The following is a 27,083-nucleotide window of genomic DNA, read 5'->3' on the forward strand; positions in this document are numbered from 1 at the left end:
TTGTCTAAATACAGCACTTTTATAAAATACATAATTTAATGGCGGATATCAAAGTATACTTATAGTATAGTATGCTTCAAAGTATACTTCATTCGTGATCAGTTAGCAGCTTTTGACGAGTATACTCGTCATGAAGAGACAGAAACATTTTGTATTATGACGAGTATATTCGTCAAAAACAGCTAACTGGATGTGTTATAACAAAAATCATACAGAATTTGAATGAATACAATTATGCCAAAAATAGAAACAGGTCAATCCATTTTTGTCAGTGTCTGCTGTTCAATAGGAAAATCGCTGACTTCGAATGTCCTACAAATTATATCTTTTAAAATGTTGAGTTTCATTTCTGTAAATTTATAGGATGATTTTGAATTGTCTGCTACCATATACGATGCTTAAGTTTAGTGGGAAGAGATTAGAGCAATTAGGAAAAGCAGAGGCGTTCGGGAGAGGTCTCTGCCTCACGATTGATGTAACTTTCGTTCCGATGCAGTAGTCAATCATGATAGGTGATCGCAGAAAAGTATTGTCACAGTACTGAGAAGTCGTTGGCGATTTGAGCAAAGTAGAATTAGCGATTTGTGCATCCTGTTGCGAATGCTGCGTGAAAGATGTCCTCGAAGTTCTTTTGACTGAATGATTGCAGATACACGAGAGGATTTCTCGCGAGAAGGCGGTTCCTCAACATCTCAAGGAGCACAGTGCTGATTCAAGCTGTTTACCGTGGTTATCGTGAGAGAAAGAAGTTCAGGGCAACGAAGAGAGGGGCGCTCATGGCACAGAAGATGTACCGAGGGAAGAAACAACGCGAGAAGTTCAAAGTTCTCAAGGAAGAGATGACGAAGAGGGCGGAAATTGAGAGAGCAAGCAAGGAACGTGCGAAAGCGAAACAGCAAAGGGAGGAGCAGGAGAGAACGTCGAGAGCTGTGGCTGGTGTCAATCACTTGGAAATACCTGCCGAGCTCGCCTTCATTTATAGCAAACTCGACGGTATGTTATTAAGATTTTTTCTTTTAATCGTATAACTATTAATCTTAGAGGCGCTAACTTAATTACGGTCTTCGAAAGGTAGAAATTCAATTTTTCTTTTCTGGAATCCTTTAAACTGTTACATTGTGGGTGTCTGTCTATACTATTAATTACATAGTAATAAATTAACATTAATATACATTATTTAGTATTTAATATTCATGTAATCTTCGTACGCCATTCAGAAAATTATGTTTGCCTCTCAATTCTATTAGGCATATAAATTAATTCGTAGCTCTTCCCCTTATTTACGTGCGAACAAATAAATGTGACATAAACCAAAACTAATTAGTACGTTCAAAAGAAGACATATTTTTCAATTAGTTTTTAATTTCTTTTGGCAGTTCTTATGTTGTACAGCACAAAATTAATAATCGTAGCTCTTCCTCTCGTCTATGTGTGAACAAAAAAGTGTGAGATGAATTAAAAGTAACTGGTATTTTGAAAGGTAACATCATTTTTTATTTTTACATTAATTCTCACTTACTTTTAATAGTTCTTAAGTTAGGAATGAATGATAATCTAAATACACGAATTCATTTGTACACCTAATATTATCTTCATTGCTTAGATGTTTCTATTTTTAAAGAATGTAAACAAAAATGAAAATTCTCTGTTTACATGATCACTTAATCGAAACTTTAAATTTACATTTTTAAAAGCAATTAACTTTGTGAAAATTCTGTTTCACTGAACCCGCGAATTATGTCTCCAGATTGGCAGCCCACTCACACGGAGAGGAATCTGCTGAAAGTAGTCGGCCAAGTGATCCCGGTGCACTACAATTACAGCCTGCCACCGGACATCGATCAACACCAGTTCTCCAAATTCACGAACATTTACTTCAAAAGCCACATATTCGGGATGAAACGGGAACCGATAAAGACGCCGTTCCTGACGAAAGCCCGGGACCAGGACTACACGGACTCGTTAATGATCTTCAAGATGATCCTGCGGTTCATGAACGAGAATAATCTGAGCGGCAAGCGGGAGCAAGCGCTCGGCGATTATATCGTGAACAAAGGAATCGTCAATGAGAAGCTACGCGATGAAATCTTGTGCCAGCTGGCCAATCAAACGTGGAAAAATGAGAACGACGCGAACAAAGAGAGAGGTTGGCTGTTACTATCGAATTGTCTGTCGGCGTTCCAGCCGAGTCCCACCTTGTTCAAGTACTTTCTCAAGTATGTCTCCGATCATGCGTACGACGGTTACAAAGCTTACTGCCAGAGGAAGCTTCTGCAAGGCGAGAGAACGATATTTAGGATAATGAGCAACAATCAACAAATTGTGCACCACGTACCGAGGAATTATCCGCCTTGCGTGCTGGAATGGAGAGCGAACAGGAATCGCGTCAACATGGCGCTCAGCGTGGGATTCTATGATGGTAGGTGCACCGCAGCGTGTTCGATATTGTGTCTTTCATAATTTCAAACTCGACGCAAAATTCAAATTTGTATTCTTCCGAGAATAAACTTCTCGAAACGAGAACTAGTGAAATAGGATTTATGTTATTAAATGTACATATTGAATCAAAGAAACGTAAACTAGTGAATTCGAATTTTTAAATGGAGATCAATGAACTGGAACTTATGAATGAAGATTAGTAAATTATAATTTTCAAATGGAAATCAATAAATTAGAATTTTATGATGCAGATCGATAAATTAGAATTATTTTAATGGACATCGATAAATTAAGATTTTGAGATAGAAGTCATTAAATTAAAACTTTATATTGTTATAGTTGTTGGGGGGGGGGGGGTCAGAAAATCACAAATTGAATGATAAAATGGCCGCGAGTAAATCTATGTAGATAACAAATCTGTGTAGAAAAAAAAATAGGAAGAACATTTAAGAATATTACAATGATTGTCAGCTTGTTAAAATCATAAAGAGTGTAAATCAATTTTTATTTAGACCATGCTTCTGGCTATTGATCCAGAAGATTTTTATTTTGCACAAAGATCCAGAGACTAATTAGTAAATTTACTACATCAGAGTGACATAAATTGTACGATAGAAATTCGGATAATTATTATAATATATAATATTATATAAAATAAAATTCAATTTTATTATTATAATAGTAAAAGAGAACAAAACTTCACTTTATCATCGAATAATAAATAACTTATTAGGAAAGATTATAAGTACAGAATAAAATGTTATTAATTTGATGGATTACAAAAATCGCAAATTACGTTTACTTTCAGGTGAGACAGTTACCTGTGCCGTGGACTCATGGACAACCTGCGAGGAATTGGCAAATCTCGCGGTCCACAATCATGGCGTCGACAATTCCGGCTGGACGATCACTCTATGGAATCAATTGGACGGCCCGGACGCTATTGTTACGGAAACCAATGGCTTCGACTACGTCCTCGACTTAATCTCCGAAATGGAGCTAGCGCCAGCTTTCCCAGCTGCTAAACACATGTTCCTGGAGCAGCGGAAGAACAGTTTCCCGCCTATTAAGAAGCGAGAAGTAAGTCGCTAAATTGGTTAAATTGCGGATTGATTTCTGATATTTAATGGGATTTAATTGCAGCATACGCAGATCATTCGGGAATTGGAGCAAGAAATAGAGCCACCGGTGTTAAAGACCTTCCAACCTCTTGAACGGAAACCTGTGCCGAAGGTTGTCGATAAACCTGTCGAACCGGAAATCCAGTCGCCCAGGAGACCTGCTGTTCCGCCACCGCAACCACCAGTTGCGAAACCATCGGTAAATCTAATATATTATTATAACTGTTACTATATACTAATTTAATAATTATATTCAGTAAATCGAAGAATTTTGCTAAATCTGTTCACGTGGCATTAAGTGGATTTTTGAGACTGTGGATGCTGTTATTGACATTATTTTATTAGTGGAAGTTGTTTGTTACATTAATATTAAATTAATATGAGAGTGTCACTGAAATGTTAGTTGCAATTGTAATTATTATTGTGGAAAACTGTTTTTCAATTTTTCTAAACCATTTAAGTGGAAGAATATTTTGCATTGAGATTAAAAACTACAGAATAAATAATGCACGAACAATATTTCTATATCAAATTATTAATTTCTCTCCATAATTCTTCGATCAAATACGATGCGATGCGGTGACCTAGGAAGAGTCTCAGCTGGCCTAGATTTATTAATGAAATATTTAACTTCTAATTGTGCTCCTTCCAGGTGAGGAAACAGTCTCACGAGGCGATATTGGAAACAACGGCGGCGACAGGATTGTCTCGAAAATCGGCCCTCAACGACAGATACTTCGAGAGGGAAAAGCAGCGCAGTCGCAGTTTGGACAATCTTCTCCAACCGGAAGTGGTGTTGCCACCTGTGAAACTAGCGAATCTCGGATTATCGTCGTCGAAGTTGAACGAACGTTATCACAGCTTGGAAAGAATCGGGGAGACGTCTGCTGTCAGCAACGTGGAGTACATGACGAGGTCCGAAATCACGCAGGAAAGGAAATACAGCAGGATAACGAGGTCGACGGAGCCGAACATCGAAGAGGAGGATCTGACGATCGATTTCGAGTACCCTGATATCCAATCGGTTAGCCAGACCGGAAGATCGGAGGACGATAAGAACAGCTACATTAGGTCGCAGACCAGGTTCATCAAATCTCAGTATCCCGGTGAGCATACAACTTTTGTTACCGTACTGTACAATCAAAATGCAATCGTAAATTAAGCTAATAATAACAGCAAGAAGTTCGATAAAATTTGACTTAGTTTTTAATTATATCTTACGTTCTCAGAAATTGTTTCTTTACGTACACTGCAGTCCTTTGTGTAAAATCCTATTTTCGTACCGAATTTGCAATAAACAATAATGTGCAGTCTGTCTGTAGAATATGTGCGTTCACAGAATAGTCAAATTTTCCTGAAATTTACAGAAATCTTGATTTTCGCAAATATCAGTAGTTTTTCTATTATCACCGATGCTAATGACGTCGTAATCGACGTTGCAATTGACGCGATAATTTGTTTGAACCGTCTAATTAAAAGCTTCACCGAAAGGATTACGTCTCAGACGAAAGTTGGTACGTTCACCACTTTCTTTCTCTATCGGTGTAATGAAGGAAAACTTTCGCTTCTTTCAATTTCGTTTGAAAAATGGATACGATTTTCAGTCACGCACTCAGCTTTGGTACATTCTTTCAGCAACTTTCGAACACGAACACTTTATGTGTGTGTGTTCGGTTCTCTGCGAATCGCGCGTAAAAATATATTTCGCTTCCGATAGATTAATGCCGGCCAGCTGAAATCCTGTACAATAAACCAGAGAAAATCCCGTATCCATCGGAGACTTTCCCATTCATTAGCAGTAGGTCGAGCGGTGCATACATAAATGATGAAATTCTCCCATACCGCGAGCACGTTGTTCGAACAGATGGTTATCACTCGTTACAATTTCTTACGCGTCGCTCGCAAAACCTAAACTGCAACGCTAATAACTCCACGATCCCAATTACGCGTCGCGTTCAACGTTCATCGCTTCTGATTGTTCCACGAAAAAAAAAAGAAAAAGAAAAAACAAAAGCTGTTTCTCTGAATCCGAAGGTAAACGAGCACTACCGGGCAGCCAATCGAGTCGAGCCTACATCGAGAAAAGCGAGTACGGTGTGAAATCGTCCGCCATGTCTGACACGAGCGAAGCTCCCTCCCTGGCGTCGCACGTCAGACGCGTCAGGGTGCCTAGTCAGGCTTCGGATGTGGATCAGTTCTTGGACGAGTTGTTCATGCCGGTTCTGGACGGGAATCTCGACGAGTTGTCGGACGCTAGGAGCTTGGCAGCAAGTATCAAGGGCACCGGCGATCACAGGGGTCAGGGTGACGGTGTTCTCCTCGATACCCTAAAAGCTAGGGTCGTCGACAGAGCTCGGACCGACGCAACAAGCGTCGAAAACGTTCGGGACTTTATGAAACTGATGTTCAGCGGCTGCCAAGATGAACCCATCTCTGCGACAGAGCTGTCCAGGAAGATCAAAGGTGGCGGTACTATAGACACGCCTGATCGGCAAACGACGATCTACGACACGATTCAGGACGACGAGCCGGGCATCGAGAACGTCCAGGATTTCATGGAACTGATGTTCAGCGGGTCCCAAGATGAAGCGATCTCGGCGACAGAGCTGTCCAGGAAGATCAAAGGCGGAGGTAACATGGACATACCGAACCAGAACACGACCTTCAACTTCGGCGCCATCACGCCGGGGATGATGTCCCCGCCCATGATGATGCCAATGTTTAGCGCGTCGCAGCAAGTGCCGCCGCCGCAGAGCACGAGCATGAACATGGGCGCCGGCTTCATGCCGATACCCATTTACAGCATGCAGGGTCTCAGCCTGCCGCAGTACCCTAACTCCCCGCCGAGCCAGAACAACGACATGATGGCGTACCAGCAGAACCTCCAGAGGGCCTTCCTCCAGAGCGCCATGGCGCAGAACATTCAGATCCAGCAGCAACTGTTGGCGCAGAACCAAGCCCTGCAGCAGCTGCTGGTGCAGAGTCCGAACTCTGGACAGCAACCGGTGAGAACCTCCTCGGAGATCCTTTTCTGTGAATAATGATTACACACATCGGGATGTCGTTGACGTCTCTCTCTCTCTCTCTCTCTCTCTCTCTCTCTCTCTCTCTCTTGTTTTCTGGGACGATGCGAGTCCAGGCAGGTGCAATATTCAGCAATGCTTGAAGCGATTGTTGATGGAGCGTGATGCGAGCCCGCTTTCGAGTTGACCCGTTTGCACGATGATCGCCAACTATCGCCAATTATTCAACTATTCTTAAGATTAATAACCAGATTAACCGTTAACTATCACCACGTCAATCCTATTCGATCTGTGTCACGACGAAGTCGTTAACAGGTGCACATCATGCGGACGATTCCGCGGTCGGTGATTATTCCGCTCGCGGGTGCAAATGGGTTAATTCGAAAGGTGAACAACACGCTGTAGAAGATTCGCATGGAGAAATTCTCAAGGATGTCTTCTAGACTTTCTAGCAGTCCTTGAGTTTCAGATCGCGGAATGACCGAGGTAATTTTTCCGTCGATGCTGATTATCCTCTTACGTCGTCCCAGAAAACGATCATAGTACTCGGACACACATCGGGCACACGCATAGACCGAACGAGAACACACCGTGTAAAAAATGACAACGACGGACACAATTGAGATTCTTTGGCTCGTCGGCCAGCCGCGCGCGGTAACACTTTAACGACGTGTCGTAACGACCGTAAACAGAGAATTGCATGGTAAATGTCATCGCAGTGAATGGATAGCCGCGGTCCGGCGTGTCACTTTCACGATCACATGTAACTAGTACTAACACGATATCACTATTGCACAACGACACTGCACGAGAGCGCAGCTTCGGCGATCCGCGATCGCTCCCGATCGAGAGACCGTGTCCCTCCGGGCGATCCAGGCAGGCTTTTCAGCCGCATCGCGGCATGGGTGTGTGTTTCCAGGGCACGGCGTTGTCCGCGGGCCCCTCCAGTATGAATCTTGTCCCCCCAGCCCCCCAAAACGGTGCCCAAATGGGGCCCAATGATTCTATTGGACGCTACTCCAAGGTATCTACTGATTTCATCTAACATGCGCTGCCTCTGGCAAAAGGTGCTCGATCGAACGACGCGATTCGCTTCATCGCTCGCGCGCATCTGTCCTCGACAAGTTTATTAATAGCAGATTTCTTTATGATCTATGGATCTTATTCAAAATCAGAATATTCTTTTACAGCTCTCTGGCTATTTTTACAGCTGCTTTTACAGCTCTCTCTGGTATTTTGTTCTGTTGTTCCTCTTTTGTTGCTTAAGTAGATTTTGAACTTTAATTCTCAGAATTATAAATTTGTTGATTTATGTTTAGAGGTTGTTATTCCGTAGTTTCAAGTTATATAAATTATTTTTGAGCATCGACAAACAATTCAGGCTATAAAGAGTTAATCATTTTAATGAGCTGTCGATAATATATTGATACTCTCAAGCATTCTTTTCATCTTTCTACTATTTTACATTTTTATTGTAATTTATATTTAATTTTATATTTTCATTGTAATTATATTAGTCTTTCATGCATTTACTGTAAAAATGGATAAACGAAACGCAGAGCTGTGAACACGCAAAAAGAGTTACAAGGTAACGTTTACGGTACTAACGTCATTGAAAGAAGGAATACATTTTTATCCAAGCCTGATTTAAATCGATGAGGAAGTCTAAAAAAGTTCGCAGTCTAATAATTATATTAAACCCGTATGCTGTCTGCTATTATTTATATTAAAAAGATGAAAACATTCTTAAGCGTCGAACGTGAAAAATACATTTGTAGTAGAACACCTCGAAAACTCATCGAGCAAGATAAATCTCGTAGATAGCAAACTCGTGTATTCTCTAATGAGATTTTAGCTGCAACGACTTTCAAGATGCGTTTCACACTTTGAACTTTGAGAGATGTTTTCCGCAGTTTCGGCACGAACGGCGCCAATTATTATGTCGTGAAGAGCATGCAGATTGACATACTCTCGAACCGTCGAGGACGTAACAGTCGCGATTACGTGTTTCGTTATCAGTATGAACACGAGTTCATCATGGTTTTGCTCGAGCACTTTCTACCAGGGGTAGTAGAACGGCGAATAACTTCCGTGTACGTACTTGATATCGAATAATATTGATCGATGCTCGGTAATCGTGTACAAATATTGTATCATAGTTTGAGGATATTAACCGGTTATGGGAACGATTTCCGTGAAACGAGTTTGAAAGTTGACTTGTACAGTGGTGTGAGGGAAACGTGGGTTCCGGGGCACTTGGGCACACATTGTAACGATAGATATCCGTAGCGAAAGACATTGATTATGTTTTACGATTCTCCGAGTGGTGATTGACACAGTTCGCGGGGATCGGTATGTAATTATTTATTATCCGCGGCGTGGAATCGTGTCACGGTTGCTTGAAGAAGGATGTAAAGTTCGAGCCCCGGGATGAGGTCTGTAATCGTGTATTTTACGTCAGCCTTAAATCATCTTCGAGAGTACAGCTTGCGACAATCTTTGCACGAGCGTGATTCAGAGCCGCGCGAAGTCCCCGATGGAACAAGTCGATTGTCCTTGAGAGTTCGATCAATATGGTAGCCGGTCTCCCATATTGCTGGCCGCAGGAACCCCAATGCGTTCACGATATTCCTGCAGCACTGTACATATCGGCGCACGAATAACTCGGGGCATGTTCTCGATTCGCCACGTTGTAAAATACTTTGCAAATCGCCTTGAACCTAACTGGTGATATCATCAGGGCGTTGGTAACGTTGTACCATTGATCGACCGACAACGAGGCTACGGTCTTTAATATTAAGCTTGCCACTGTCAGGTGTCGTTTAGGGAGCCGGAAGATGGTGAACTATGGTCGACGGAGAAGCAAGGCGCGCCGGTTCAATCGTCGACGGCCAGCCAGCGTCAGGAAGTGACGGTCAAGGCTCAGATCCACCGATCTCAGAGTCCGCCCAGGAAGAACTCCGAAATAGTGAGAAAAACTAGCGTAGAATATGCCGTCAGGAAAGTCAGCGTGGATAGGAAAGTAGCCGACAAGAAGGTCACGGGTCCGGCAGACCCCAAGAGGTCCAGTTCCAACAAGAACAACGTCCAAAGTAACTTCACGAACGTGTTGAGCGAACTGAAGAACCGCAAGAGCAGCGTCGACAGCAACTTGTCGAACTCGAGCAACAATAAGGGTGTGCCGCCCCCGCCGCCTATGCCACCACCTCTGGAGTCGCATGATCCATCAGAATCGAGACCGTTCCTTGATCCTTATGGCAGGGCCAAAACCGTTCGAATTGGGAAATGGAGGTACACATCGTTAATTTCAAGTGAAACACACTATGTTGCTTTAAATGATCTTACTAATTCTACATTTGTTAAATTTATCTACGAATATTCTATTCTGTTCTTGTTGCCACTCCCATAAAAATGAGGGTCATCGCCAGTAATTTTTAAGAGAAATACGAATCCGATTCGAAGACTTCTTCGCTGCTTTCAATCGCCAGGCGAATCGCTGTATAAGAATTGATTTCTCTGTTCGCTTGACATCAGGTGGCCTCCGCCAAGCGACTCGAACGAAAACCAGAGTCAAGACAGCTTCATAGAGTTCAAGATGCGCCAGCAGCAACAGCAGCGCAAGATCACGCCGCAATTCGGAGAGTACAATCAGGGAGACGGCGAGCCGAGCACGGAGGGCGCAGTTGAATGGGAGGAATTCGAAATTGAGAATATCGTTGGCAACGACGAGAGAACGGTAGTGACTCATACGCCGGTTCCCGCGGCTAAGCACGAGAACGGATACAAGGAGGAGGGGGAGAAGAAAAAGAAGAAATCCAAGTACGATATCGTGCACAATTGCACGAAACCCCATTCACTTGCTCGTTCAAGTGAAGAAAATTTCCTCACTTCCACATTTAATTGATAGCTGTTACGACGATGTTTCCAGGTCCGCGCTGGAGGTAGGCGCGCAGAGGCCTTCCCCGGGCAGCATTGGCAAACTGAAGCTTAGTTCCGAGATGAGGCAGAGACTGGAGAAGGTGACGGCCAATCACAGTGTCAGATCGACGAAAACTGCTGAGAAACCGGCGCTGCCGCGAGACGACGACAAGGTGAAGCGGCTCGAGGACAACAGGAAGCTGCTTCTCGAACAGCAATTGGGTAACACAGCTGGGATTTGTTGAAACGTTCTTCGAGAAAGTACAACAGCATTGGAACTGCATGAGCTATTGAACATCGTTTTTTCTTTTTTCTTTTTGCCGAATTTGTAAGCTTCAGTTCTCGCGAACGGTATAAGTTCTAAAATTTATCGATCATTATCAATTGTTACGTATAATAAATTATTTTAAGAAGTTATTGAGTCATAGGCTGTCGAAAGCATCGTTTCAAGCCCGAAAAGTAGTCATAACTGGATCGCGAATTTAACGGATTTATGACAAAATTGAGTAGAAAGAAGGTGGACAAAATTTGCGAATGTCAATAATTATATTATTTCCAAGCTAGATAAATCATTGAAGTTTTTACTTCTTGAAACTGGCGTAGACGATTTTTGTCTCGCACAAAGATCCACGTTCAAGTCATATCTCGGATGAGTACTTTTGTATCAAATTTTTCGTGAAGAATGCACTCGCAATTAACCCATAATTGTGTTCATCGGACAGTATCAAACCCAGTTTCGAAGAAACCGTGAATTTCAGCTATCCAATGCTGCTGCACTCTCCGGAGTAGTCAGCTGCAGCGTATTGTCTGATTTCTTGCAACAACTTTGCAGTCGCTACGTAGTTTGAATGGCTTAGAGTGCGTAATTAGCTGAAGAGTGGTTGTGAACATGATTTGACGCTTTAAAGGAGGTCGATGGGACGATTATGCATCCACGGCGGATGACACGCAGAGCGTCACTTCGAAAGGCACGACGGACATGATGACTCAAGCTCAAGTAGTCAGGACGCAGATCGAGAGGATGGAGAGGCCCGTGCCACCCCCGCTTCCGGTGACGCCTCCGCAACCCCCTAGTCCTAGAGGCGGAAGCATGTACAGTAACAGGTACTTTTCGTCCATTGGTGCTGTTGACCAACAAGCTCTCCAGGTTCGAACAGGTTCTAATCGCCCCAAATTACAGTCAGTCCAGCGTGCCGCAGCCAAGATCGCCGCCAGCCCCAATCGAGCCGAAAACTCGGGACACTTTCAGGGCGTCCCCAGACTCGGAGACTTTCGACCACTTCGCGAAGGCACAGCGCGACATGTTCAGCCACAGTCGAGACATATTCGCGTCCCAGCAGCACCTGAGAGAGGCCCACGAGTACAGAAACGACTTCGACAAGGCTAGGTCCCAGGACCAGAAGTCCAAGGACTTCTACAGCAAGGACAGCACCGACATGGCCAGCTCTGCCCGGGACAGGAGCTCGGACTTCGACTCCCGCCGGGACTTGAACTCGGACATTTTCGACCCTAAGTATGCCAGAGACATATTCGAGAACTCGAGCTCGAAGAGGGATCCCTTCGGCATGACCAGAGACGTCTCCCCGAAGTCCAGAGACAGTTTCGGTATGCCATCGTCCAGGGACTTCGGCGTCATGCCGAACACGAGGGAATCCTTCGCGGTTGCTCGCCAGAGCTTCAAGAAGATGGACCGCGAAGTGGACAGAAGATCCAGCGTCGCGTCTACCCATCGCACCGACAAGATGGAGAGGATCGAGATCGAGGAGTGGCCCGAGTTTCTTAGACCTGTTCTGCCACCGGCCGATAAGCCGGAGATAGAGAAGGTGCAGGAAGTGATGAACACCAAGCTCTATCCCCAGACCTCCACTGCCCACTTCACGTACAATCGAGTGACTTGGACGCTGAGGGTCAAGAAGGAGGTGTTCGCGCCGAACGAGACCCTCAACAGCCCTCTAGCACTTCACCTGGTCTTCTGCCAGGTCGCTTACGACGTCCTCGCCACGTCCAGCATCAGGATCACTAAAGAGGATAGGCAGAACATGCTGAAGATGCTGGACAATTACGGTGTCACGCTGGACAACCTGCAGAGCACGCAGCACAAGATCACGATCAAGAAGAACGTCGTCGACATGGCGAAACAATGGCCGCTGTACTTCGCCAGGATATTTCCTGTGTCGGTGAGTGCTCCAAGATCCATAGACGATTGCCACACCGCGCCGGTCTTTGTGCAAGATAAAAATGTCTTGCACGCGTTACAAGGAACGGCAGCCACTTTCTGGTGTTTCCAACTACAGCTATTAGCTTTTTTCTTTTTTGCCCTAATTGCATAAAATCCGTAGTCCAGTAATCGCGATTAATTGGGAATTGCGCTTCAGCTTCGCGGTTTTTACTCGGAGCCGCAGCTAATTTCGAGTTCGTACACGACTAATCAGCCATTCTCGAAATGAAAGTCTTCGATTGGAAATCGGGGGTTTTGTTGGTATCGTGCGGCTCGATTGCCGGCGAGTATAATGTCCGACTTCGGTGCATTGACGACGCAGCTGCCTTCGGAATTCGTAATGTCCGCTGTTGTATCCGCGAGTACCTTTTGTCCATTGTTCGCTGCTCGAACGTAACGCGCCTGTTATTTTCCTTCTCTTTCGCTCCGAGTCGAGAATTTTTAGCGTTTGTCACGAATTCCTTGAAACTAACGATACTCGCGTTGATCGTTTAATTAGATCGGTCCCCAGCATCCGGAGACCCAGCACGTGGCAGTCTCTCATCACGGTCTGCGGCTTGTGAAACGCACTCCGCAAGGCGATCTGGTCATCCTGGAGACTCTGCCTCTGGAGGACATCGTTTCCGTCAGTTCTCCACGGGCTGGTGTCTGCGTCATGCAGATCGCGTCGGGCGTTAGGCTACCTTTGCATACGAACCGGGCGCCGCAGTTGACGGAGATGATCAGCAATTACATCAGACTGGTGAGTGACAAGTACTTACTGTTTGTTTTTTCTACGGAACAGGTCGGATTTGTGCCGCATCCGATAAGTCGACTGCGGATCTTCGTGCAAAATGAAAATCACGTTCATCGGTTGCGACGAGCGTGAGACGAACAGGAATTTCTTCCTTTTTACAATCATTTCAGTGAGTCGAAAATAATGCGTTGATTTCCTTAAATTTTTACTGTATTTTCATTGTTTTAAATTTCACGTTCGTTTCATAAATGCATAAAATCCGCGGTCTACTAATAAATGTGGAACTTGGTTTATTAAGTTATTTTTTTAAGTAATTTATTATTCATCTTTGAAAACCAATTTTTATGTTAGGATAAATTGCAACTGTGTAGTTTCAGTCTCATTCGCTAAACCACGTTGACTTTAAATGACTTCTCTGAGCACGGCGCGTTAATTTCATGTGAATATTAATAATAATCGCAGAGATTTAATTTCGTTAACGAACCTCTCTTCGGAATTTTGAAACTGGTTCGCCTTGATAAGGTTACAATTCTCGGAGCACTCGACGAAAGAAATACAAGATACATCAAATTAAAATTTCAAATTCCGTTGCGGTGTAGTGGTAAACTAATCAAATTAGCACATTGATAATTAACTAGATTGAGACGGATTGATTCCGACGGTAGATTGCAGTTATTCCCGGATTAGAAAACCCGCTTCCTTATTTTTTTTTCGTTCGATTAAAATGTATCAGGGTTATGATTCTTTTCACCGGAAAATAGAACGCGTGCCGCAAAAACACGTAAAAAGTCCGAAGGATGTTCCGAATTTTTGCGGTGAGCCGTGCATTCCACGGACTTGTGCTCGCCGCATTTCTTCGGCGATGTTTCCTTTAAAGTCGATTGGTTTCTCTTGTAACCGGTACCCACATCGAATTATGCGATTCGGAACAAGCGATAGAATGCGGTTAATTTAATAACAGCTGCTGCTAAGTTTACATTCGCGGTGTGCTTCGGCGGCAAACAGCGTAGAATAATTGCACTTTAATCGATGTTCGAACGGGTGTTAGAACTTACATGGCACGCGGGATATCACGTGTCTCGGAGAACGTCTTGCTACACCTTGATTCATACCGAATCGCTGAAATCGTCGTCACAGATTCACGAACTTTCTCCGAATTAATCGAAATTCGACTTAATACTTTAGCATGACTTTCGCAGAAAAAAATAATTTTCATAATAACCATGTTCTCAGCATTAATATCTGGTCAAACATGAAACATTTTTTTCTTTTCAAGGAAAACATTACTTTCGCGATGTGTTCTGAATATCCAGAGAGTCTGAATTATTCGATATGTATGTAGAAGGTATATGTAAATTGCTATTTGAACCAGAAATTACTGTTTTCGAAGGGACATAAATATTTACGACCGAAAAACAATTTTTATTTCGTACGTGTTTTACATCGCTTGAAAGTCTCCATTTTTCACTTCCAAAATAGAAAATGATCTATCTAGCGTTTAAATATGGAAAAAGTGAACTCTTTTGATATGTTCATTGACTTGTAGATCAAAATGGTATTTTTGTACCGTAATTTGTATTTAACGTTGCTCTCCTTCCTTAATTTTACCGAAATCCAAGATCATGTTGAAAATGCTCAATCTTTTTCGACCAGGACTAAAAGAACATACAATGTGTCAAAAAAGTTTTCGTACACCTTTCAAAACGGAATAACATTTTCACAACTGGACCAAGCGATCTATCGAAGGGATGATAAAAAAATTAAAAAAAGTCCCTTCAACTTTTCGATCCGAAGCTGTAAAACGAAAAATATAAAAAATGTGTTTCGAATATCTCGGCAACTCTTTCTCCATTTGACGGAGCTCGATGTTCGCGTCGGAACAAAATTGCCATAAATCCGCGAAAAATGTCCGAGTCGAAGAAACGAAAATTCCGCCCGAAGCGAAAGCTGGCAAAAGAGGAATGCTAAAAGTTGACTCGGTCGAAGCAGTAATCAGAGGTCGATTATCCCATCAGAGGCAAATGGGGGGAACGTCGCCCGTGCTATCGCAGGGCCGTTTCAATTTCTCGCGAGGAAACTGGTTGTCTCGCGCTGCCATCCCGGCACGGCGATCTCGGCAGGATCGCCGAAGGTCGGCAGCTGCGTTAGATCTTGCGCAATTAATCGCAGCTGGGTGAAGTAACGCGATCGCACGTGTGGAAATCGGTACGCGGCTGTAATAAGCGCCCGAAGAAGGATAACCAGGAGGAAAGGGGGGGGTTCGAAGGGTCCGCGCGATCGAGGCTGTCGAGGCGCGCGTCCGTCGGACAACGCATTCCACCGCGATAATGCGTGGGTAGCGGAAAGCAAACCCACGATTTCCTCGAGAAAGGACGAACCTGGGTAACGACGTCCCGAGGGAGGTGTCTGCGCGTGTCGCTGGGCGACCAGAAAAACCAAAACGTGACCTCGAGCCGGTTAAACGCCGGTGGCTCCGTTAGAGCGCCTATTCCTGACGCGATAACACACACTTGACAAGTTCCGGAGCACATTTTTATCTGCGCTTATCTCCCTGACCTAACGCACAATTTCTGGTTTGTCCGAAATTAAACTCGAAATCTCTCGAAACTGGAATTTTTGCAGTCATTTTTGTGACTCGAAACTCTCGAAAGCCAAGTAAAGTATAATTTGTATAAACAACCTGCCAGAATATTGTGACGATATGAATTGATTTTTATTTAATTAATAATGATCCAATTGAGTATGCGTTTAGACTACAGATACATTTTAATTCATACGATTTCATCAATCGACTGCAATCGTTCATATCGAGAGAAAATTCAAATATAACGACGTTTAATTCTCATTTAATCATGTTCGACAAATAATTTAATTTCCTGAAAAGAATTTGTCAAAATCTGAAGGTTTCGAGACCTCGCAAAGTTTTGAATTCGAATTCCGCGAATTTAAACACGAAGTTTCGCCTCATTCCTAATTTATTTATTTATTTTATGCATGACTAGGCGAAATAACAGAGTGCGAAGACAGGAGGATTGCAGAATATTGTCACTGAAAATGTGAATTGAAATAAACATCCGCAATTTATGCAACGAATATTTTAATTGAATTTCCACTTTTCTGTTCCTGTTTTACTAAACAAACGACTTTTTATTCGGTAATTAACCCATTAAGTTAGCATAACATGTTGCAAGATATCAACGAACAAGGTTACGACTAACCAGAAACATGATCAAGAGAAAATTAATTAATAACGCACTTTTACATTATAAATTATGCGCTGGAGAAAAGGAACGACTATTTCTACTAATTAAATTCATATTACAAAATTTGAAAATCGTAATACGGAATAACTGTGTCGATAAATTGCAGGAACGTACATTTGGTTAGTTTACTGGTGATACAAATCATTGAAAGTGGCACTCATAGAAAGTAGCGATGAGGTTAGTTTCACGTATACATTTTCTATGCTGCAAAAACCATTTGCAATCTACCTTCACGATAAGCTTTCCTGTTGATATCGGCATAATTATTGCAACAAGCTTTACAAGGTGCGATTATAGAAGAGAGATAATTTATGCTAATACGCGGGTATTTAATCGACTATAGTCGGCACGACTGGAGCAAATAAATACATACTCGGTTCCAGCGAAGTAGACGTTGATTAATCGTTTTCGAATGCAGCAGGAAGTTCACCGAGGTTTTCCATTTCCTCGTTTTCTTGTCACTCTACTTCACGAGCCGGCGGCGTCGCTGGAAATGCTCCTGGTTTTACGCTGCTTTCAGAACTGATGGAAGCGATGATCGCCGGAGTCGATTACTTTTATTGGCACTGTGCAAGCAACACAAGAACGATAAAACCTTCGTTGCTTAGACTTTGGAAAGCGGACGATTTATCCGGGACGAAACATGGTATTTTCGTCAATTAAGATTTCGCCGTGGGAAATCACTATACGCGCCGCAGATTATTCGCGAAAAAATTTCGAGGCAATGATACAGATCTAAAGAAATTTGCAGTTCCATAAATTCGTAACAACTAGAGTGTGAATATTGACGCGTGTTCTGGTTTTCGCGGCCTAATTTAACGAAACTTATAATTAATTCTTAAATTGAATCTTAATTAGGTTAATAGAAATATAAAATTTAATTAATTTAGTCTATATTCATGTGATTCCTTTAATTTACTTAGGTACGTTCGATGTAACAGCATAATCTTTTGATCAGAAATAGTAATTATGAAAAGTAAAGTGTTTATTTATGCCGCTTAGAAATATATGAATACGATTTATTTACATAAATTGATTCGATTCTATTGATCTAAAATGGTAATATGGAAATATGAAATTTCGCTCTACGTCATAATTTCTATTTATTGAGACTACGAATGTGGGGAATAGAAATCTACTTTTTCCCGCATTCAAATTGATACGGATGCAAATTCGCGTAAAAGTTCGCAGCTCCATCGCTCATCATTTGATTGACCCATCAATGCCTGGGGCTTCGTAATCCGTCAAATTGTCGCGCGAGACACGGACTCGATCGTTAATAAAACGCCGACTGTTGTTGCGCGTATGATGCATAAACATTCGAGATTCCGAAACATCCTGCTCCGTTCTAAAACGAGAACTGCCGACTTGTCAAAGAACGGGTCGCGCGATAAGAAGTCTCAGGAATGGTCGGGCGGAACTGTACGCAACAATAGCTTGTAATCTTGTCAGCCGTGGCGTGAATGGAATCCTGATTAATTATCAGAAAAGCAGCTCGGAGGATTTATCGACGAATGGACGATGAGCCGCGTTTTTGAACGCTCGCTACACACCGTTATTTCGAAATTGCCTTCGACCCCGATTCATTCCTCCCTGGCAAATATGTAGCCCTAATCGCGGATGATAGACCGCCTGGAATCAGCGCTGTCTCTAATCGCCACCAAATAGGAGCTTTATTCGGACTAATGGGCGACCTCTCGTAATTTATACTCGTGATAGAACGTAATTACCAACCGTTGCTTTGTGCTGCTCTGTTCACTTTATTTGTCCGCGTGAAACATTATTATTATAATTATTATTATAATTAATATTCGGAGGCTCTTTTTAATTGCAGTTCTTGCATTTTAGTTCGGTTCGTTGTTTTATTGACTCGACAATTTTATCATTTTTGGAAGAATGTTTTAGGATTAGAATTATTGGAGAAATTATTCATCTTTTTCGTTCTATAATTACTGCAGTGAATATAGTTTGCATCTATTTTTCGTTTTACACTTTAATCTGACTAATTGTGGTTTGTTCGGAGTATCGTATTTAAAAGAACACATCAATTTATATCAAGACTGTACAAAATCAAAAATTGTACGATATGTAGAATAGAAAATGGGCGAATTTTCAGACATTTTATACAAGAATTACGGAAATTACACGTAATGTCATCAACATTTTTTGAAAACGATGTTTATTGAGATTCGGTGTAATTAATTTTTATAGATGTTCGATGGACTGCGGATTTTAAGCATTTATGAGTAAAATTGGTTAGTCAAACACAGACTAGTGAAGACATGTGAAGAATTTAAAGAAATTGTTGCGTTCTTTTCAATTTATTAAAACCATTAATAGGAGAAATACATTCATACTTGACGTCTGTTTAATCCAACTGATGCAGATAATTTTTATTTTGCATAAAGTTCCGCAATTTAATAATGAATAATCCGTCCTATATTATCGAGTAGGACTTCAACATTTGAAACACGATCTATTAGTATGTATTCTGTGTTATTCCTTCATTTCAGATATGAAATATTATTACGAATATTTCGCCAGATAAAATTAAATTTCGTCTGTCTTCATAGAAATAATAAAGAAATTCCAATTCCTTAAAAAGTAGTCCGACTATTCGGTGTTCCTAATCGCGGGAATTTTCAACGTATGCAGAAATCTGATTCCGCATCACAGTCTCTGCCGATCCGAAAAGAATCCTTCGACATTGAATCTTCACTGATGCCACGATATTCGTGCGACAGTCCAAGCTTCGCACAGGGACCAGTGGGATCAGTCAATCGATCGGACCGATCATTTTACTCCTGCGATCAATGGCGTAGGAAAGCTCCCACAAACCGAGAAGAAACAAAACCCGAGAATCGTTGCTTCCACGCGATACGCATCTCTAGAAACAGAGACTTTCGATTTCAGCGAAATTCCGTGATTTCCGATCGAGAGCCGTAAACACAATTTCCCGAAGGGTTCGTTTCAACAAGAGCTGAGCAAAATTTTATTCGGACGACGGATGAAAGATAGAGATCAACGAATAAAATTGTATTCGACGCTATCGAGTAAATATTCCATCGAATAAAAATTGATCTTAATAAAAATGTATTCGAATTAAATTTTTATGAAGATCAATTTTTATTCGATTGAATATTTATCGAATGAATCGACTAAAAATGTATCCTAGTAAAATCTTGTTCGAATAAGAATTTATTTGAATGAGATTTTATTCGAATAAGAATTTATTTGAATGAGATTTTATTCGAATAAGAATTAAAAAAAGAATAAGAAGTTAAAATACCATTTACTATGATAAATTTTAACTTCCTGGTTTCAGTTTCGTTAATGAAATTACTTTGATCTTGCGGGAATTTCCTGAAGTGATTTTCGGTGATTTCCGTGTTCACAAGCGTCGACTTAAAAAGGAGCAAATATAATAAGTTACGGTTGAAGTTCCTAAATAAGCAGAACAACGATCTCTATCTGATTGTGCCGTACAAGCACAGAAGGAGATAAAAAGAAAATGATGTGTTGCAGAGAGGCCAGGTCGAGCGCACCGGTATTTACGCTTGGTTTAATTGTGCGATATAATTGAGACGTCTAATTAGAAAGGAAGTTCACCGATTAAGAAGTCGCGATCACTTGTAGCCTTCTCAATGTTGCCACGGGCCCGTATTTAGGATGCTGTCGATAGCTTATCGGAGGCATTCTTTATCGGGCCCGATCGAAAACTGTCTACGCTGATGATAGGCCGCCGATACGCTGCTGGTATGAAGAAAAAGAGGAAGAAGGAGGCATTGGCCAGCATATATGACCACTCACTGGAAACGCAATTTACACTAGGCGTTGCCCGAGGTTGCCTCGTTACGTTGCACCGTGCTGCTAGGATTTCCAAGCCCCGATCGTCGCTAATTGGCGCTGGCCGATCGCCTTGCGGTTCCTCTCTGTTCTTCTACAGAACAATTTCAGCTGCCGAGTAACGTTACAGCTCCTGTTCCGTTTCTGATCAGCCGTGACAGGATCTGGTGACATATTTTCACGAGTGTTTTCGGTGACTTTTTCGTGACCACTTTCAGCCAGACTTGGGCGTCGCTTGGATTCTTCCGAATTAATATTTATCTAAGATAATTATCCGAATGGATTCCTTTTAATCGAATGTTTTACTCGAATAATTCATTATTCGTCATAAGTTATTCTTTATTCGAATAATTCTTTACTCGAATAATTCGTTATTCGAATAATTCTTTACTCGAATAATTCATTATTCGAATAATTCTTTACTCGAATAATTCATTATTCGAATAATTCTTTACTCGAATAATTCTTTACTCGAATAATTCATTATTCGTCACAAATTATTCTTTATTCGAATAATGTTTGTACGAATAATTTTTTCTTCGAATAATACGAAAAATTCTACTCAAATAATTCGCAAGAGTAATATATGTTATTCTCTTTCGCACGAATTACTGTACGAATAAATTGTTATTCGAATGAATCCTCATTCGAGCAACATTGAACACGTGCAAATTTTTCAGTAGTGACTAAAAATGTTTAATATGAATTCATCGTTTGTATTATATTGTTTTTAGCCAGAAAAGAAAGAATTGTTGCACATGGTTTCAGTTGAAAGCATATTTTCATACGTGTGAGATCACCGCGAATCTTTTAAATACGCTGGTTGTATTTAGCAAGCAGTAACGCAGTTTACAGTTTTCGCTTTCTATTTCTGACATCCGGTATTATTCTGGAATCACTGTTCGGTTAACGGAGAACGCGTTCGTATAGCAAAAAGCGGGAACCGCAGCGGAACGTATGCGTTTTCTAACCAGACGTCTGTTGGTTAGGGTAAACGGCATTCGAGAGGTGCAAAACCGGTAACAAATTGTTGTTCGCCTCTTTTGTCACGAGCGAAGTGACGACATCGCGCACGGAGCTTGACGTCGCCGCACAATGGCCAGCCTAACCGGAAGAAGTCGGCGTCTTCGAAGGTTTCAAGTGATGCCTCTAGATGCAAATCCCGCGGATCTCCTGCATAATAATAGTCAATTACACTCCCATTCTCGTTTCACATCCCCACGGCACCAGTGGGAAAATCGCGAATTTAATCAATTTTCTTGTACCCATTAATTTCCACGAAGCAGACGCGCTCTTCCTGGCCGCCGCGTTCGTGTTTTTCCGAAATATTTAAGGCCGCGGGAAATTTCATACACCGCGGTCCTGCTGGCTTGGACATTCTCTTCCCGCATAGCTAAATAAATCTTGCTAATGGACGAGCGTTAAACGCGAATCTCCTTCTGAATTGCAAATTCTTAATCCGCCAGGCGCAATTCATCACCGAAAGAAAGTTTCCGGCCAACTTCCCGACGCGAATAATTCGAACACGATGTCTTGCGAGAGTTTTCACCGAGCCACCTGTTTAACATCGCCAGTGATTTCGTAATTTATCACGGACGTATCATCCTCGGCCGCAATCAATTCTCTACGCCGAAAAGAAAAAAATGATGTCGCGCGTAATGGATGCCGAATCGATCTGCCGCGGAACCTCTGACCAATTAAATCGGATGCAGCCTCTGTTCATAAATCACTGAATTAGACACTCACCTGGGAGCGATGTTCGAACGAAACCGCGTAACCTACCGCTCGCTATTCTTCCTTAATAAATCATTACTTCACTTATTCGATGCGGGGAAAAATCACAATCGACCATCCGAACCCAGGTATTAACTGCTTGCGTTGTTCTTCATTATCAACGTGGCAATCGTTAAAGTTATTTTTCTGGTAATTAACAGGAGGCGAACGCGCGTTCATAACGAGTCATTTATTCGAGCCGGCCTAGCGGATTTGGAAATACTGTATGAAATATTTTCTTAATTATTTCCTAATTCCAACTTTTTGAAGTCACGATGTGCGTCGACTAAGATTATATAGAAATTACCAATTTTGTTTTATTACTCCTATCTTATATTTCATTTTGTGCTGATTAGATCAAAGAAATATACACTTTTTTACTATAATATAATATACTATAATATGCATTTATTAATACATTTTATTTGTGTTATAAAGTAATATTTAAAATATAAATATTGAAATAAATATCTAAAATATAAATATTGAAATAAATATTTAAGATATATAAATATCGAAATAAATATCTAAAATATAATTATTGAAATAAATATTTAAAATATAATTATTGAAATAAATATTGAAGTAAATATTTAATGCATAAATATTGAAATAAATATTTAAGACATAAATATTGAAATAAATATTTATATATACATACGTATAATAGTTGCAATAACAAATCAATAATCCCCATTCAACTATCTTCTCCAATGCATTTTCATTCATTCACCGAAATCTCACACATCTCAAGCAACGTTCTCTCTACAGCCTCTTTCACGCTCATTGATTGATATTTAAACCAAGTTCTTTATCAAACAATTTTACAGAGCAAACGATGGAAATAAAGCAGTTCCACTGCAGAAGTGAATCAGGGGAACCGCGATACGAACGCAACAAAGATCTGAAAGCGCGTGTTTAGCCGCAAAACAGCGGGCCCAGTGAGCGTTCCCCGTTGAATAGAGCATCGTTTACGATTCCGAATACCGTTCCGCGATTTACGATGCAATTCGCGGCAGTATTATATACCGGTCGCATCTTCGCATTCCATTACGACCGGAGACAAAGGAAAAAGGAATTCCAGTCGGCGACGGGGGAGAGAAACGTCGATTCGTACCGTGTCTCTTCTTTCGCGGGTGCAGCACACGAGCCCGCGATTCCTGCCCGTTCGTAAACACTTCTCGCGGTGTACAGGTGCATCGGTGCATTAGGATAACTCCGATCTCACCGGTCGCGGGTTTCTCCTGTCCGTAAAAAATCGTGTGTCGCACCGCGCCGGTATAATTACTCGACGAGGAAAGGCGCGATCGAACCGGTTCGGTCCCCATGAGGAAGAAAGTTCGTCTCTCTCTCTCTCTCTCTCTCTCTTTCCCTCTCTCTCTCCCCTCTCTCTCTCTCTCTCTCTCTCTCTCTCTCTCTCTCTCTCTCTCTCTGTTGTTCAAACACATCCAGCAAGTGCATTATTTCTTTCACTCGTTTGTCTCCGCTCATATCCACCGACTGATTTCATAACTCGTAAATGTGTTTGTTCGGGAGACCGAATGTAACTATTTGACTTTGGACTGCGATTACGCAACAACTATTACGTCTGCAGCAAAAGGTTTCACGCCAGTGTGTTACCCATTTATATGACATTGTTTAACCACGGTATTTTCCATTTGCAAGTAGGAATGCTTACGTTATTAACACTGTGCCGTACTATTATCTTCGCAATGATTACTGTGCGGTGGCCAATTGCTGTGCCTTTGGTTTTGTTTTCGGGCAACTTTGTATTTATCGAATAGGATGTATTAAATTTTTGTATTCGGAAATGAAGAAAATAATAGCAATTATTATTCAGAAATAAAAAAAAATAAGAGTAGTTTTTATTCAGAAATGAAGAAAATAAAAGAATCAAAAAATGTAATTATTAACACCAGATTTACGGAGCACAAAAAACAGCTGTTTATATTAGTTTATAAAAGTAACAATAAGACATTTATGCTGATTTTTAAGAAGTGTTATTGTAACATAACATATAAATTGAATAAATAACTCATAAATGAATCTTTACGATATGAATAATTGTAAATTAAAAAATTAGTGACCCGTCATTTTGACGGGTTCCGTAAATCTAGTGTTAATACGCGTCGGGATGCATCTCTTACATAAAGTTCCGCAATCTAATCACGTGTCCGGCAAGTTATTACTCGCGAAGGGTTTCACGAATTTCAAATCGGCGAGGGATAAAAGTGAAAGACATCCGAACGAGTTGAAATTGCCCGGAAGGAAGGCTTCAGGATCAGGAAACTTCCGTGGACAGAGCATGAAAATCTAATTTCCGTTTTTTCGTGTTTACGGATCGGATGCACACGGTTGCATGCGTGGCAGGCCTCTCGGATATTCCCCGGACGAAGGAGCCGAAGCCACGCAGCAGCGTTCAGGCGCGCGGCTACTTAGGCTTCTTTCGAGCGATTCCGAGTTCAAGCAACTCGTGTTTACCGGAGGCAACACCTTCGTCTTTCTCCTATGCGCGGTGCCAGCATGGTGGCCGGAAGCCGTTTGAATTGCTAATAGCTCTGGCAACGATCGTTATCTCCTTCTGACACCCGACGTCTGGCCTAAATTCTCTGCCCGGTGTCCTTCCCGGTCCTGATGACTCAGAGTCGACCCTTCCTTGCCCGAATTTTCGGCACGGGTCTCCTTCGTCGCTTGCAGTCTGCTTTTACTCGCATCAGTATACATTCGATTCATCGAATGAAATTCGCCTTTTATGCAACGATAGATTTCACCCTCAAGGGTACCTTCGAAAATAGGTCATCTTTAGGAATTTTTTACTGAATAACTGAACCATCCAGGATCAAAAAACTTTTCGCAGTGTGTTAAGGCAGGATTCAGTATTGTAGAACAATTTTTTTATAATAGAGCATTTAATTATGGTTATTATAAATGGCGTTGATCGACTTTTTGGTGAAGAATAGTTTTAGATACGTCCTCGTATTTTCTAAAATTAAAAAGTGGACGAATTCTTAGAATGAATAAAATTGTTCATAGAAATATACAAGTACATAACAGTTGTAATTGTTCAATAAACCATTTGTTTTGCGAAATTCGTTATCGATCAATTCAGGATTTCGATATTGTATCAGAATCATGTGTCAAATTTTATACCCTTTGAAAATTGTTCATTGTTCAACCATTAAATGTGGCGAACGAAAAAGATTTGTCTACAATACTGGATCTTGTATTATACAAATCCATTGGAAGAAGCTTTTTAACTGTACGTCATTTGGTTTTCTTTTAATAAATTTCTAAAGATGGCCCACACACGTTTTGTGTCGGGCATTAAATATTGTCCGACACGTGTGACATCGTTCCTCGATCAGATTTGAAAATCAGTATTTGCTGTGATACATTCGGTGAAAATAGGTTGTGAAAATCTAGAAGTTACGAGTAGGTTAGAAAAGCAATTGCTATGATAAATCTTGACTTTCCTGTTCCGATTTCATTGAATGAATTGCTTTTAGCCTATGGAATTTTGATGGGTGCTAGATCCGCGGATAAAGTGTTAACATTTCTATATACTGAGTGGGAATGGAATTTTATACTGCTGCACTTAGCTAATTACATACCTTCGAGCTATGAATTGCGAAGACAAAGCTAGCTAACAGTACGATCGATATTTTTAGCGCCGCTTTCACATTTCGGACCACTAAAGCGTTCATTATACCAGCGAATTACGCAGGCAGTTTCCAATTACTTCCTCTTATTAAAGATCCTTTTGCAGGACGTTGAATACCGATAAACATGATCTAATAAACGGCTTGCTTTGTCGTATTAAAATTCATATTTTCCTGCCATGAATATTTCATCTCAAACGCGAGCTTTCAATTAACATGAAATTACTTTTTTAACAGATTATTAACAGCGAATTGTCTTACTCTAATTAGGACGATTTTTTAAGGAAGTTACGAGAGAATCTTGTAATCTGGATTATCCGCAATTACTTGTACAGTGCGCGCAAAATGTAATTACGGGTCCACGATTTTGTAACTCGAGAGGATACCGCTTGTCGTACGAAGTATTAAATGAGACATCGATTTCACAAAATAAATGCAGTCTTTTTGCATTCATCAATTAAATCCATTACATCGGTTTCCAGTGGACCGGTCGAGTGTTGCGCAACTCAGGAAGCGTTCTTTTTATGCGATACATTATTATTAGGGATTAGGACGCTCTATATAGCGTTAAATGAACCATTAATACCCTGCGCAGCATGTTTACGGCGCCGATATTCCAGACGGCACGGTTAAATATTTTCTCATGAGGTGGAGTGCCTCTGAATTGCTGAAGCTTCGTTACCCAAAATCATAATGTAAATTGGAAATCGTAAAAGCGAGACGGTTAATTACGTTACTGTTCCAACATTGCGATGGGTATCGCATTTTTCCTTGCAAAAATTTTTTTTCGACGGCAAATTCGAAAATATAGGATCTCTCTAATAACTAAACAATTAGTTATTAGAAAAATAGCAGAGTTTATCTAATCATACAAAAATTACAGAATGTGTCTAATGGGTAAAAAATAATAGAATTTGTACAATGATTAAAAAATTATAACATGTATCCAATGGTTAAAAAATTATAGAATCTGTCCGATGTTAATATATAACAGAGTTTGTCTAATGATAACAGAATGTGTCCAATTGGAAAAAAATAATAAAATTCGTACAATGATTAAAAATTATAAAATGTATCCAATGGTTAA

At 41.2% G+C, this 27,083-nt stretch overlaps 1 protein-coding gene across 5 annotated transcripts in view; it reads left to right on the forward strand.

The window, feature by feature from the left end:
- The window catches only part of Myo10A (unconventional myosin 10A), a 112,129-nt gene that overhangs the window by 38,844 nt on the left and 46,202 nt on the right, over positions 1 to 27,083 (forward strand). For 4 of the 5 annotated variants that reach the window (XM_076525369.1, XM_076525367.1, XM_076525368.1 and 1 more), the window contains 13 exons: positions 650 to 993; positions 1,748 to 2,419; positions 3,248 to 3,519; positions 3,583 to 3,759; positions 4,213 to 4,666; positions 5,595 to 6,565; positions 7,503 to 7,607; positions 9,399 to 9,874; positions 10,118 to 10,402; positions 10,512 to 10,723; positions 11,410 to 11,605; positions 11,682 to 12,678; positions 13,219 to 13,461. In XM_076525369.1, coding sequence (XP_076381484.1) covers positions 650 to 993; positions 1,748 to 2,419; positions 3,248 to 3,519; positions 3,583 to 3,759; positions 4,213 to 4,666; positions 5,595 to 6,565; positions 7,503 to 7,607; positions 9,399 to 9,874; positions 10,118 to 10,402; positions 10,512 to 10,723; positions 11,410 to 11,605; positions 11,682 to 12,678; positions 13,219 to 13,461 — 5,404 coding nt within the window. The remainder of the gene's footprint in view (positions 1 to 649; positions 994 to 1,747; positions 2,420 to 3,247; positions 3,520 to 3,582; positions 3,760 to 4,212; positions 4,667 to 5,594; positions 6,566 to 7,502; positions 7,608 to 9,398; positions 9,875 to 10,117; positions 10,403 to 10,511; positions 10,724 to 11,409; positions 11,606 to 11,681; positions 12,679 to 13,218; positions 13,462 to 27,083) is intronic. The other variant, XM_076525366.1, reaches the window with a different exon arrangement.

The sequence above is a fragment of the Megalopta genalis genome, chromosome 11, assembly GCF_051020955.1.
Source record: "Megalopta genalis isolate 19385.01 chromosome 11, iyMegGena1_principal, whole genome shotgun sequence".
NCBI classification, from domain to species: domain Eukaryota; kingdom Metazoa; phylum Arthropoda; class Insecta; order Hymenoptera; family Halictidae; genus Megalopta; species Megalopta genalis.